This window comes from Mustela nigripes, chromosome 18 (genome assembly GCF_022355385.1).
Source record: "Mustela nigripes isolate SB6536 chromosome 18, MUSNIG.SB6536, whole genome shotgun sequence".
In the NCBI taxonomy this organism is placed as follows: Eukaryota; Metazoa; Chordata; class Mammalia; order Carnivora; family Mustelidae; genus Mustela; species Mustela nigripes.
This window is the reverse complement of record NC_081574.1, coordinates 36,308,238-36,323,825: the sequence shown is the minus strand read 5'-3', so window position 1 is coordinate 36,323,825 and position 15,588 is coordinate 36,308,238. Positions and strand designations below refer to the sequence as shown.

The window sequence follows — 15,588 nt, the reverse complement described above, 5'->3', positions numbered from 1 at the left end:
TTAATGAGCATAATGGGTGCAAATAGAGACGGTCTCCCTCACGGTGCCAGACACAATGTGCTCTCGCCTCATTGTGGGCCCTGTTTCCTTCCGCAACTCATATCTGCACACGTGTCCTCTGTTCCCTGGGTCTGGCACTACTACCCACTAAATAATGTAGGTTGAAGTCACTACCTGAAAATGTTTTGATGGTGATTGTCATGAAGAAAAAAAGGTTGCATTGCAGTGAGAAAAATCTGTGCTACATCTCATTTGCAACAGAATGGAATGGGAAAAAAAGACATTTTGGGACTTGGGATTCCCTCTAATGTTATTTTTTTTTTTCTTTCTTCCATAGGGAAATGACGCCGATATGGTTGATAAGAATAAGTGCTGTACGCTCTGTAACATGTCCTTTACCTCGGCAGTGGTGGCTGACTCACATTATCAAGGCAAAATCCATGCCAAAAGGTTAAAACTGTTGCTAGGAGAGAAGACCCCACTAAAGACCACAGGTATGTGTGGAAATAGTGATCACGGGCGACCATGAAGTCGGGGCGCTGCGCCTGTCCCACTAATTGTGCTCCCTCTTCGGCAGAGGCTGCCTGAGTAGAGTCTAAAGGTAGATGCCCTTCGAAACCTAAAGGGATGGACAGGGAGCCCCGCAGACTTTGCTGTCATAGGCTATTCAGTACAGTTACAGGGGCTCATTCTCTCACCCTGGCTCCTTCAGATTAATAATTCAGCAGCTGGCATCTTCTGCAAGGCTGTTTGCAACCTGCAAGGTGTTGTCTATCACACTGATTATATATTATGTAAGATACGGTACCTATTATGTAATGAATGCTGTTTTTTCCATAGCTTCAGTGTGTCCTCTGCATGGCTAACGTGTGGTGTTTTGTGTCTAGTGGGTCGATTCACTGCTTGTGTCTGTGTAACGCAGCCTGTCATCCTGCCTTTATCTTGGTGAGGGTGGGGATGAGGGGAACTGTGCAGACAGCTAAGTTGTATTTTTATTTTTCCCCCCAGAGGTGACAGTTCCTGCTGTTGTCTGTAATTCAGTCCTGTTCACTTTCACAACAAAAAGCTGAACTACTGATAAAAAATCATTTCACCCTGTAAATGCATCACTAAAATAATTCCTCATAAGTCTGTCAAATTATGAAACTAAAATATTATAATTGAATCAAGTTAGACTATTTGTGAAGACATTCCTAGGCTGGGTTGTAATCCCAAGAAGTTGGGGGTATATTTCATGATGTCTACTCTTCCAATGCAATTAAAATGTAGCAGTGCTTTTTATCTTTCTGTCTAATGAATCGTGCATAAATTGTGGGCGTAATTATTTTTTAAATGGTATTTTGGAGATTGGAGGGAGCCTAAAACAATACTTGACTTTTATTCTCACCAGTGTTTTCCTTAAGAAAAATATCTTCTTTCACCTAGAGAATAGCGAGGAATCTTTTCACTATATTTTTCTACTTAGTTTAACTAAAGGGTATTGTTTTTGTAAAGGTGGCTATGACATTCAGATATAGGATGGGGTTGCAAAACACCTGAAATCTGGAGCTGAACCGGGCTTGTTCCTGGGCACACACCGTGTCTTAGCATTTTATAAGCAGTCACTCGGTTGAAACTCCTGATTCTTGCTCTCTAAAAGGTTAGATATTCACCTTGTAACCTACTCCCCAACAAATTTCTTAAAATAGACACCTCAAAGAAACAGTCACTGGAAAATTTTTACCTTTTTTCCACGAATGAGTAACTAGCCCACTTTTTCTTTCTGCTTAAGCAGAGAATTGCTGTTAAATTTAATTTTGGAGATAGTGATGGAAGAGGAGGAGCTCTATCTTTGTTTATCATGTCAATTAGCAAAGGGGAGAGTTATTATTTCTGTTAAAAAAAAAAATCGCCACATGGCACAAATGGTTCTTTGTGAATTTAAATACATTCTCCAGATAACCAAGCACCAGTTTGTTTTCCTGAATTCAGATACCCTCCAATCTGGTAAGTATAACTTAGATGTAATTTGTTAGTTCCTATCAGTATATGCCAAAGGAAAAATCAGGAACACTTAAACTACAACCTTTATTTCATGACTTTGTCTTGGTGTCCACAGAGCTGGCCCAGTCCTCAGTGTGACCAAAATCAGGTTGCCAGTTAGGCTAGATGGGAATGGGGGTGGGGTGGGAGGTAAGTAGCTCTATCAGCTTGTAGCTTGAGCTGGGAAAACAGATTTCAGCTGCTTTATGCCAGCATCTCCCTTCCTCATCTAACTCACAGTGCCCAGGCTGTGTATCCCCATTCTGTAGCTTAGGCTCTCATCTGTTCTCTCTAAAGCTGCTTGCAGCAGAAAGGGTCTTGGAGAATGGCAACACTAGACAGAATTAGAGGGTCTGGGAGCTAAATTGGTCCCTGGGCTTGGGCTGGTGTCAACCCAGCTACTGGCAGGGAGCAGAGGAAGCAGTGTGTCCTGCTAGAGCCAGGTGAGTCATTAGGTACGACGATAAGCAGGGGGTGGGAGATATGGCAAAGGATAAGATCTGAAGGCTTAATAGGAGGGTGAGCTTAGCAATGGGGAGTCTAGGCACAGAGATCCTGCAGAGAACAAGCTGGGTGCTGGCACAGGGGAAGGATGGCAGGTGTTGGCAGGCCCCTGGCTGCAGGCTGGTGAAAGTAAAGGCTGTTAAGAGTGTGACAGATCATCATAACTTAAGACAAGAGGACTGGGCTACAAGTCAGGTGTAAGGAACAAATCAGGAACCTGGTTTCCAGACAGGATATAGGTTGAAGCTTGGTCTCAAACACAAATTCACATACTGTCAGTAAGGGTAAGGACCAAGAGGCATGAGAAAAGAACACCTAGGCTGTGCATTTCCTGACCTACTAAGTTCAGTCCCTCCAGCTCCCTGAATAGAGCCCGGATGGCCTGCCATCACTTCTTGCTGCCTGCGGTGGCCATTCTTGAAGGACATCACCCTCTAAGCTGTGGCTGCCTTATGCACATCCAGGAACATCTCTGCCTCATCAAGAAGCTTAGCTTGAAATTATTTCTGTAGTGAAAACAAAAGAAATAAAAAGAACATATAAAACCCAGCCAACTGAGTTAAGATGATGGAAAGAAGCAAGTGCCCTGCTCAGAAATGCTATGTGAGCTACCCCTCCTGGAATAACAGGCTCTTGAGCTGTACTGATACCTGGGTAGGGAAAATTGATGCACAACTCAGTGCTTTCCCCAGCTCCAGCTACAACATCTGATGAGGGTGAGCAATTGGTGTCTGTGAATCATTACCTTTCCGCCCACTCAAGATGTGCTTTGCTCAAGCATCAACTGGGTATCCTGCAGAATTATCGTGGTTGCAGTTGTCTTCTCCAGATGGGAGCATGTTTACTAGAATTTCTGAAATGCTTGACAGAGTTGCTGGGACAAATACCAGCTCCCATTCTTGTTGGTGAGTGTGCTTCAGAATCTCTGTTCCCATTCATGCTCTTCTACGTCCTGCTATAAGACAAACGCTTAAGGAGAATTCCAGGCCCGCTGTGCTCTTGGAGGGTCAGCAGACCTCAGCGTGGAGGTCTTGTCCAGATTGGAGGCTGGCCAGAGGTTGCCACACCATGAGAAGGATTTAGAGGAGGCGTAGTCCAGAGGTTGGAACAGGGAAGGCCATGACAAGCCTCTCTTTAGAGGGAGAATAAAGAAACAGAGGTGGTTCAATGCGGAAAAGAGATTGCTCAGGGGCAAATCTTTGGAAGGCTGTTATATGAAAAAAGAGATACATTGTGTGTTTGTGTGTGTGTCTGTGAATGTGAAAGAGTATATAGAATATGGGAGTGTGTGAGAATAGGTGAGAGTGTATTCATGTGTGTGCATGTGTGAGTGTGAGAGAACATTGTGAGGATACATGAAATTGTGTGTGTGGGTGTGTGGGTGTGAGAGTATATGAGTGTATATGTATAAGGGAGTGTGTGAGAATATGTGAGTGTGCACGTGTGTGTGTGAGTGCCAGAGCATTATGAGAATATGTGTGTTTGTGTGTGTGCATGGGTGTGAGAGTGTGTGAGAATATGCGAGTGCGTGAGAGAATATGTGAGAATGTGGGTGATTGTGTGAGTGTGAGTGTGTGTGAGGGAGTGTGTGAGCGTGTGCTTGGATGCAACAGATGTACCCAATGAGTGGGTAGAAAATTAAGGAATTAGATCTGAACTCAAGACAAGGAAAAGATTACTAAGTTCCAGAGATGTTAGATTTCTCTAATGAAGCCTAAAGCCTAAAGCCAACCAACTGGACAAAGATGCTGGAGAGAGCAGCTCAGGTCAGCAGCTGTGTAAGCTGTTCCTCCAGAGCCCTGGAGCTGACTGACATCAGACTCAGTCGGGAAGTGGGGCCAAGCAGGGTGGGGGTTGGGGGGTGTTGTTGAAGCGGAAGCTGGCTGATACTTGGCAGGGCATTTCCCGAGGGGATTCCACCCAAAGACATCAGCCTAGATGACATCTAAAGTCCTTCCACCCCGATTCTCATCCTAAGGCAATCTGCAGGCTTGACCCACTGATCTGATAGGCGGTAAGAGCGATGGCCTGGGAGTCAGGAGACAGGAGCCCAGGCCCAGGTTCGGCCTAAGGAGCTATGCCATCTTTGGTAGATACGCTATCCTTTCCAACCTCACTTTTCTCATCTGTCATTTCATTCTAACACCAGATATTGTTACCTCACTGGCCCTTTTTTATGGAGCAAACTATAGAATTAAAAGCTTTGGAAAGTAGGTTATTCACATGTGACCATGTGGTAAAGAAGTTGATGGGGTGAGGGACAGCCTAACCCCTTTCTATCAAAAACTGGGACTTCCTGGTTAACATGGGGTTGTTCACATACTATCTTGGGAAGGTACAAAGGGACATCGTGTGTGTCTTCTTGGAGACAAGCCTTTCTGGGATGAGTTGCATGAGCCAAGGCAGGCAGGACCTGGCACCGGAGCTGCCCACTGGAGTTAGGCAGTGCTGGTGGGCATGGAGGGGGCAGGGAATGGCCGTGGAGCTGAGGAGACAAAAGGGCCCCAGGTGTGAAGAGGACCCATCAGCAGGAGAGAGACCCCGTCACTAAGCTGGGGGACAGCCCCCGGATCTGGAACTGATAACGGACAAGTAGATGCAATAGTAAATCATTTTCAAGACTAGAACTCAAGATCTTCAAGGATAAAAGAAGAAATCAGACAGCCAAATGAGGGCCCACAGAGGGGACAGATCTCGGGAATGCGGAAGCAGCTCTTTAGCAGAGTCAAAACACCAAGTGATAAAGGGTTAGAAGGTCCAGGCTGCCACTGCTTAAATTCTGCTGAGTTCATTCCAAATCCCCAAGGACTGGAATTTGGCCCTGGAAACCCCTCACAAGAAGCTGAGTCTGTGGGGGAAGGTGAGCACTTCCAACGGAATGAGGAGGACGAGGAACCAGACAGAGCCTTGAGGCTGTGTGCTGCGTGATTGGCTCCATTCTGGGATCCTGGGTACCTCACTGTGGCTTTTTCCCAGTGGCTGCCTGGGTGGCAGTGCATAGGGTGTGTGCTAGAGGGCTTCAGTCCTGCCAGTGACTCAGCCCTGAAGGCAAGATCTCTGCCTGCAGGAGACCAGGTAGTGGTTTCCAAGCTCGCACCCCTCCTGACCCCCAGAGTCTATGAATAGGTGGTACACACCAGGATTTAGGATTGCATATGGAATTAAGACTTCTGGCCTCTGGAATGATAATAAAATAAAATGGTGCTGTTTAAAGCCATTTCACATGTGGTAATTTGTTATAACAGCCTCAGGATAGACAGAGACCCAAGGAAATACTCGGCCAGACAAGGTGGTCCTTGATGTTCATTCTACATACATGCCTCATTGAAGCTCGGAAGCAGCGTAGGAAGCAGCTCGGACGTCAGTCTGGCCAGGGACTTGCCTGGGGAACAAAAGGTCTATCTTCATATCGGGGCCTTATTCCCCAAATACAGCTTACCACTACATCGTGCAAAACCTCTGGTCTATTTCCATCGATAGCGAGGTGAATTCCTTCTCCTAGCATGCAGGAGCTCCAACAAGTTAGCTCTTCCGGACCTCCCAGCTTATTTCCTCTCTCTGTTCCACGCACCTTCTCCAGTGCTCTGGCAGACAGGTCTCCTGTACCACCGACCCGCTGTGCCTTCCCTGCCACTGTCCTATAGCCCAGAGACCCTTCCCTCTTCCTGCTCTGGTCTCCATAGCTTCACCTTCCAAGCATTGGAGCAGGCCTCCCACGGTCTCTGCAGTGTGTCACGGCTGCTGGAAATCACAAAGGTGGGGCCCCCTATATTAGCAGAGGACTTCATGTGCCTCAGCCTCCTTTTCCCCCTCCGTCCAGTGGGTATAATGCTATGACTTGTATTAAGGGTTTTCCATGATGATTGTGCGAGCTGGTTAAGAAATGCGAAGTGCTTGTCACAGTGCTCAATAAGTCTTAGCTCTGTCCACTCAGGAAACGGAGCTATTTTTATTTACTCTTCTCTGTGCTGTATAATTTTGCACTTAAAATATCTTATGGTGTATTGTCCCTGGCTGCTTCCTTTTGGTGAGTTTACCTCACTCATGGGTCTTTAAGCACTCTTCACAGAGAAACCGCTTCTCCACACTTGCTCTGAATTCTGCCACGTTCTCCTACACAGGCTGGCCTGCCACGTTCTTCTCCAGGATAGTAACAGAAAAATTTAATCTGGTGTTCAGTCCCTGCTTAAGGACTCGTACAGCATAGACGCATGGGCCAGGGTACACGGTCCCAAAAACCTGTGTGGGGGGAAGAGGGGGAGAAGAATCAAAACCGCTCCAGAAATCTGCCAAACAAAACATTAGTCCATTGTGACTGGGTGGATAGGGGGAAAGGGGAGAACCAAGAGAAATAAGCAGGAGATCAGATTTGAGCAGAGGTTAAGTTGGAAGATGGGAGAAGCAGCCTGAATGTTCCAAAGGCTGGCCACTGAGGCTTTGGATTGTGTGCTGGGGGCTTTGGATGTGTGCCAGGCAGGGAGCTGTTAATAAGTGAGTTGGGTTGGCCGTCCAGGGTGCAGACGAGCTGATACCAGCAGTCTTAGGAGTACGCACAGCCAGGGCGAGGGACTGGGGCGGGAAGGAAGGGACTGGGGCGGGAAGCCGAGCTGGGAATCCAGGGGGCATCAGTTATGTCAGATGGGAGCAGGGCAGAGGAATGTCAGGGCTGGGTGGTTCTGCCGAATCCATTATTGTCAGTGGCCCCAGCCTCCTGGAAGGGAGCTCAACCGAAGCTTCAGATGTGTCACTGTTACCTCCAGGAGTGGCAGCAGGACGTCCTTAGCTGCCTCTAAATGGAGCTTCTCACTGAGTGGAGGCTCAGCCAGCTCCAGTCCCACCGGACTCTCTGGCCATAGGTAGTTCAGACTGCATCGAGCATGGAACCCTCTCTTGGTGACCGACTCACCCAGCGAAGCTGGCATTCTCAGACAGAAAATGTCCACTCCAAGGGATAGAAGTCATTTCTCCATTGAAGTTGAAATTCCCTCATCTGGTACTTGCCAGAGGAGAATTCATAATGTGGAGGTGTCATTTCATTATTTTCTTAACTTAATCCATCTCAGCAAACACCCTAAGTCCTGGAAGCCCAAAGGTGAATGAGATACCCCTTGCTCTTTGGAGGCTCCCCATGGAGTAGGAAGGAACACGGACACTGAAATACAATAACCAACACACTGGGAAGGTCTGCAAATACAATAGGATATTGAAGAGGTTTAAGTAATTGTGGTTGGAGTGTTCTGAGAAGAATTTATGAGGAGATCCAATTAAGTAAGGTCTTAATAAGTAACTGTCTAACCAATGGGGATTTTTGGGGAAGGGTATCAGTTTCTCATAGGAATCCTTGATCATGACCTGGGTTTCTTATCTCAGGAGTCGCAACATTCTCCATTGGGGGAGGGTTTGTTCTGTGCACCACAGGATGTTTTGCAGCGTCCCTGGCCTCTACCCACTAGATTCCAGAAGAGCCCCACTAGTTGTGACCATAAAAAAATCAAAGTCTCTAGACATAACCAAATGCTTCAAATCAGACTCTAGTGGAGAACCACTGGTGTAGATTAGGAATCAGCATATTTTGGCCTGAGGAGCAAATCTGACCTATTGCCTGTTGTATGATCTGCAAGCCAAAAATGTTTTTTGTTTGTACATGGTTTAAAAAAATCAAAAGAATATTTTGTGACACTGGGAAAATATGAAATTCATATTTCAGTCCATAAATAAAGTTTTATTGGAACAACCATACATGTTCATTTATGTTCCATCAAGACTGGTTCTGGGCTACAGTGTCAGAGCTGAATAGTTGTGACAGGAAACACATGTTCCACAAAACCTGAAATATTTGCTACATGGTCCTTTACATGAAAAATTTGTTGACCTCTGATCCTGATAATGATCTCAAGGAAGAAGCAGCAAGGAATGGTGCTGGTGTGGATTTGTACATAAAATGCAAGCATTTGGGGCGCCTGGGTGGCTCAGTGGGTTAAGCCTCTGCCTTCAGCTCAGGTTATGATCTCTGCATACTGGGATCAAGCCCCACATCAGGCTCTATGCTCAGTAGAGAGCCTGCTTCCCCTCTCTCTCTCTGACTGCCTCTCTGCCTACTTGTGATCTCTCTCTCTCTATGTCAAATAAATAAATAAAATATTTTTTAAAAATGCGAGCATTTTTCTGGACTCTACAAACCTTTGAGGAGCAGGGGGAGGCAGCAGGTGGGACAGGGGTCAGCAGATAGAAGTGACTGAGGGCCGAAAAATGTTTGAGAGATGTCCCTTGGGGAGTTACCCCAAGAGCTGAGAATGAGGGGGATCCTTCCTCTTGTTAAGAGCAAGAAAGTTCTCCAGAGAAGCTAAAAAGACTTGACTGATAGCCAATGTCTCCACTAAGTCTAAAATTCTAAAACATTTATGAAGACTAAACAGATGACTATTACTCAGATTTTGCCAAAATCTTAGTATGCTTATAACTCGTGATTTTTAATTCTTTGCTGAAATCTATGATCCAATCTATATTAGTTTCCCAGGGCTGCTGCAACAAATTAGCATAAGCTGGGTAGCTTAAAATAACAGAAATTTATTCTCTTATAGTTCCGGAGCCTGAAAGTCCAAGACTGAGTTGAGGGCAGGGCCACATTCCCTCTGAAGTTTCTAGAGAAATTTGCCTCCTCCTGCCTTCTGGTGGCTGTTGGCTTCCCTTGGCATTCTGACCTTATCACTCTGATCTCTGTTTCCACTGCCACATGCCTGTCTTCCCTATGTGTCTCTGTGTCCTTCCTCTTATTGTAAAGACACCAGTCACTAGATTTGAGACTTGCTCTCATTCAGTATGACCTCACCTCAGCTTAACTAATTATATCTGCAAAGATCTTGTTTCCAAAGGAGGTCCCATTCTGAAATACCGAGTGCACGTGTACCTGGCCAACTTTTTTTCACTGATAGCACATGACAAAGGCTACAGGCTCTGAGATGATGCTTACTCGCTCATGTTTCCCCCCCTTTCTCGTGATAAACCCATACAAACAAGATCATTGAAATAAGGAGGAGACTGTATTCTTACTCGAAATTCTAAAGAAGACATCATTTAGCTATTCTTTAAAAAATTTATTTTGACCACGAGAGACTATGGACTCTGAAAAACAATCTGAGGGGTTTGAAGCGGCGGGAGGGTGGCAGGTTGGGGGAACCAGGTGGTGGGTATTAGAGAGGGCACGGATTGCATGGAGCACTGGGTGTGGTGCAAAAATAATGAATACTATTATGCTGAAAATAAATAAATTTTAAAAAATACCCCAAAAATTGATTTGTGAGAAAAAATTATTTTGAAGAGAATATGAAGCATAAGGAAGAAAGCTGTAAATCACAGGTATTCCCCATTGTCTCCCATTAATCAAAGGGAAATTTTAAGTTTATCCATAATCTGATATTATCATTAGGTATTCTATTTAGGATTAACAGGAAAATTAATTTGTGTTTGTGGCAGACAAGTTTCTCATCCAAAATCCATTTGCTTCCTACACTTTGAATTGATTGTGTGTAGATGTAACATGCATTACCTTAAGACCAGACTACAAGACAGAGGAGGGCCATTCTACCTACATTAGACTTTGCAAGAACAAGAAAGATGCCTTTATTGTGACACTTTGGGGTTGTTTGTTATTGCAGGAGAGCCTAATCTATCCTGGTTGATTCATTGTCCCTTAAAGTTACTGTTTCACATACAAGCTTTTATGAATACATCTATCATTCTTAGCAGAAATGGATATTGAGCACTCTCTTTGATGTAATTCTCAGACATCATTGGCTTGACAGGAAATGGCATCAGACTTGGCAGTAACCTTTCTTTCATTTTGACCCTTTAGAGTTGAAGTTGCCGTAATGTGTGTATGTCTTAACAACAGTGCAAGATTGATAGCAGACACTTCCGAAGGCATTACGGCATTATGGCTCTGTTGATGAGTGTACGTAGAACACTCCCTGGCACACAGTAGGCATTTAATAATTATTTGTTGGGTGAGTGAGAATTGGAAGCATAATTGAGAATAATGATAGGTATTTAAATACCTTTAGCTTTATTTTTGAATGAAGTTACCCTGGTTATTGAAATTTCTCTTTTTTTAAATTTATTTTTTATTTATTTTCAGCATAACAGTATTCATTATTTTTGCACCACACCCAGTGCTCCATACAATCCATGCCCTCTCTAATACCCACCACCTGATACCCCGAACTCCCACCCCCTCGCCACTTCAAACCCCTCAGATTGTTTTTCAGAGTCCATAGTCTCTCATGGTTCACCTCCCCTTCCATTCTGGTGAATAAAATGATCAAGGGCAGTGGTTTCCCAGCTTTATAGGAAGTGCCATGCCTGTCTTTTCTGCTTGCTTGATTGAAAGAAACTTTTTTTTCTCCTGGTAAAATAGGTGAAATGCCGTGTAATGTAGAGTATAAACAAAGGCTCTGATGTCAGACTCCATTGTACAATCTGGTTATGCCTAGGTGAACTCATGGTAAAAAACACGTGCATTTAGCTTAGCTTAATTAATTAATTTCTTTATGTTTCAGATTTTTATTTAAATTCTAGTTAGTTAACATGCAGTGCAGTATTGGTTTCAGGAATAGAATTCAGTGGTTCAGCACTTACATACAAGACCCAGTTAGCTTAGCTTAGTTTAGGCATGAATTATATGTTGTTGACTTTGAGTTAAATGATAGTGAATCAAAGTATATGCTAAATAAGGTGTCTTTAAACAGAAGCACACATAAAACAAGGTTCTGTGTTGTTCAGTTGACCAAAATGTGACCCTAGGCTCACAGGAACCTAAGCCCGAATTTCCCCTAAAGAGCCATGGTTTGGTATTTATTTTGGTATTTATTTATTTATTCACTGTTCTTTGGAGACTTTGTAAGGAACATAGCTAACCAGGAATAACAGGAATTGACTATATCAAAAGTTATATTCATTACACCAAAAAAACAGTCCAAAAAATCTGCTCATACTCAAAAATGAATAAAGATGTATAACATTTTAAATATCCTAAGGTGAGGTAAAAACCATAGCTGAGAGGGGAGAATCTACACTAATAATAAAGTAAGTAATCATCACTGATAATGTTAAAGACATTCTATCAGAAACATCACATTCATTGCTTCACTTGCTCTTCATAAAAAGCACGAAGTCTGAAGTATCGTTCTCTCTACCTGTGAGGGAATTAAGAGGACAGGGTAAAGGGACTTGCCTGATGTTATGCAGTAAAATAGCGTAACTGGACCTTGAACCCAGGGCTTCTGATTGTACATTCCGGGACCTTTCCTTCCTCTTGAGGTGGTGACAAATAATGCTTCAAAAATGATCTACAGATTGTTGCTCACCAGATGAACAGCACAGTTCAGACTTGAAGGCTCTCACTAAAGTGATCGGAAAAAACAAAACCACAAAGATATATTTATAAACTTTAAAGCAAGTATTTCTCATTTGTAGGAACAGTGAACAATGTGGGGAAAGCAAGAGATAAGCAATGATCTCGTCCACTCTGCTTGTCTTGTGTGTAAATGTGTTTATCATACTCCTCTTCTGCAGTCTTGTTGCTTCTCCTCTTTCCTTCCTTATTTCCTGCTGAAAATGAGAGAGATAGAGCTTCAGAACTTTTCCATAAATTTCTATGCCAGACACGAAATTGCTTATTTGAGTTCTCTGTTGAATGAATAAAGATCAGGGTATTCTAGATCTGTTTGTAAGTTACATAAATTCAAATTTTAAATAATATATGCACTCCAGGTTCAATCAGCACCTCTTATTTGCATATAAGATTTCATACACTGCAGTAGTTCTAATATCTGAATCAGGTTATTTGGTTTGCCAGCATAACCTGTCTAGATACTTGTTTTAATAGACGCAAACAATAGTTTGTCAAACAGGCAGATCTTCATAGCGGTGCGTTTTCTTTTAAATTAGAAAAGCTGGCATGTTCTAAGATGTCCTCTTTAGATCAGTGCGTTTGTTCCGATGATGTCTTTGGCTTTTCTAAGACTTACAACTACAACAAATAATAAATTCATAGAATCGCAGAGCTTGAAGGTGCCTACCAATCATTGTTTCAACCATCTCATTTTCCCGGTGAGGAAACAGGCCTAGTGAGGTAAAGCCGTTTGCCCAGGGGGATATAACGGGTTGATGGCAAAGAGACTTTTGTTTTGCAGTAATCTTTCCATGGTGTCACGATGTCAGGAGAAAACAAATGAATCAGGGCACTGACTATCATACAGTGAATAGGGTTTAAATAAATTAGCAATGTGAGGTGAGCTAACTTCTTTTGGCCACTACTTTTGAACGCTGGATCACAAGAGGCTTGGAGCAATGATTAGATCAAGGCTACTGTCTTTTTTATTTTATATTTGATGACCAGAGAAACAAAAGATCAAAGATTGAATGGAATTAAAGACTTTAACAATGAAACTACTGCCTAGCTGATTTTCACAAATCCTTTTAAATAGCATAAACTCACTTTTCTTTTTTGGATGATCAAATAGTGGTATAAGACACTTGATGATTTCAGCAGCTTTTATGATGTGGTTATACCTTTATTCCAGAAAGTGTTCTTTAACACATTTTTATGAAGGAATAGAGTAGAACAATAAAATTGTCAGTTTCCTGTGCTTACACTGAAACTGACAATAGGAGATGTGGTGAGGGCATAGAATCCATACATAGAATGCATTACTATTCAGAAAAAACTCTGAGTGAGAGATTTTCTGGCAATAACTCTTAAATCAACCATTAAAGATAAGAACCCTAAAACTGTCTAGTCTATGAAATTGAGAAGGCACTTGTAAAGTAAGCATTCTACCTAAAATAACTGGTAGTATCCCAGACTGTATTCTTATCCTTTGAAATCTCTGTATATTTTACATGGAAGCCTCAAAAATCTTGTATACACTTGGGTTGGTTTCTTTAATGATCACATACAATAAGTATGAATTACTGGTTAGCACTTAAGTACAATAAATATTATATTTCTTTGTATTTCAAAAATCAGTGGAGATGACTCCTGTTCTCTAGCCCTGAAGATGGTTTAGAAGAATAGTCTTGGTCATCCTTTGGAGTACCCTTTCTTCCCTCATTAGGGCCACACAAGGGCCTAGAGGTCTAAGGGCGCCCTCAAAGAACTCTCCCAGCCTGTGAGCTCTGGCTACTTTATCATCACCCAGGATGCTGTTGTGGGCTGGTCTATAGCCTACGGGTGAAGCCCCAAGGCTTCCTCAGAAGTGGATCTCAATTTATCTGTCTCCCTCTCAGGGTGCATATTCCTTCCGGTTAGAGACTCCACTGATGGTTTCATCCCCTTTGTGCCAAGTGAGGCTATGGAAAAGAAGGCCAAGCCTCCATTATATACATTTCTGGGGAATGTCCTGCTGCCTTAGACATAATTTTTTTTTTTAAAGATTTTATTTCTTTGTTTGACAGAGAGAGACACAGCGAGAGAGAGAGAACAGAAGCAGGGGGAGGGGCAGAGGGCGAAGCAAGCTTCCTGCTGAGCAGGGAGTCTGATACAGGGCTCGATCCCAGGACTCTGGGATCATGAGCCGAGCTGAAGGCAGATGCTTAATGATTGAGGCACTCAGGCACCTCTAGACACTGCTTTTAAGATGCCCAGGTCTCTACCCATACTTGCAACTCTCTTTTTACCCAGTCCCCTACCCAGGAAAGACAATCCCTTTCCAGCAGAAAGCACACCCTTCTTTGACACTCTGATCCCTTTGCTCTTCAGACAGCCTAGAATAAGTGCATTTGTTCCTTCTGTCCTGGGGGTGGGGAAAGCCAGACTTCAAGACTTAGCCCCCATTTCAGAAGACAATGGAAAACACCTTTCATTATTATGAAGTGAGTCTATTGGGAAACAAGACAATTATTTAGTTTCTCAGTAGGTTATTTTGTTGTATGAATTGTCTTGTGACATAGATACCAACCCAGTTTGTCTATCTGAAGGCTAGAAAAGATGGAATTTTCTGTTTTCTTACTTTACTCTCAGCCTTCAGAGAAACTGCTTCTCTTGGGCAGGATTTCCTGCTAATTCTGATGGATGTACACACTGTTGAGTCCTATTGCTGTCATTACGAACCCACGTGGGTTTTCAAGAGGATTTTGACCACTTCGAGGTACCATGAGTTGCAGCCATTCTTACTGTTGGTGATACTGGCTAAAGATGTGGTCTGGGAGTTCTGAGTGCAGACCTCGGAGCTGAGAGATAGGGACGTCTCTGGGAGAGTCCTCAGTCATTTGTATGCATGATTGCTGCTCTACAGCACGTGTTGGGATTTCATGACTGAGAAGCAGGAGCCTGGAGTTAAAGGTGTACTCAGGAATTCCTGCTGTAATTAAATCTTGATTAGTGTAAAGTGCTAATGATTATCATCTTCATTTTGCTTCTCAGTCAACAGAGCTGATGAAATCCTAATGCCTGGACCTTTCATTTTCAGTTGGTAAAACCCATACATCAAATATCCTGCTGGATGGGGGAGACAAGAATGAACTCCGGCATATATGTGAACATTTTACTTGATCTTCCTTAACACAAAGGGGAGATCATTTTTAGTCAAAATAAGTCAGAAAGAAAGATGTCCATACATATGCCTAACCTTAATGATTTAATATTCAAAAGTTTTGCCTTAAAAAAATGTTGTTTCATCCCGTGCCTAGCATGGAGAATGAGTTATCTGTAGAAATTCACAGAGTCCTGAGTTACCATCTTACCCATGTTTCCAGCAAGATTCCATTAACTCTAAAGTCCCATCATCTGGCATGGTTTCAATCTTCTCCCTTTCACCACTGGGTATTAATAATGCTCTTATTCTACAAATCTTCCTCAGCTACCCACCCAGGGCCAGTAGACGTGTCTTAAGCTTCTTGTCTTCTAAAGGCCTACCATTCAGGCTCAGTCTGTTTTTCCTTTTTAGCAGCTTTGGAAAAACAGCTGGCCATCAGTCTAAATACTATAATCCTCTATGTGTCTCAAGTGTTACTAAGTAATGCTTCAGCTTCTCCTCTTCTGGCTAAGTAATCCCAAAGCCTTTA

The 15,588-nt window shown here is 43.2% G+C and overlaps 1 protein-coding gene across 1 annotated transcript in view; it reads left to right on the top strand.

Annotated features, from left to right (window-relative positions):
• ZMAT4 (zinc finger matrin-type 4) overlaps nt 1-15,588 on the top strand; it is a 368,171-nt gene that overhangs the window by 203,895 nt on the left and 148,688 nt on the right. The window contains exon 4 of the mRNA XM_059384518.1: nt 338-494. Within this exon, the coding sequence (XP_059240501.1) occupies nt 338-494 (157 nt within the window). The remainder of the gene's footprint in view (nt 1-337; nt 495-15,588) is intronic.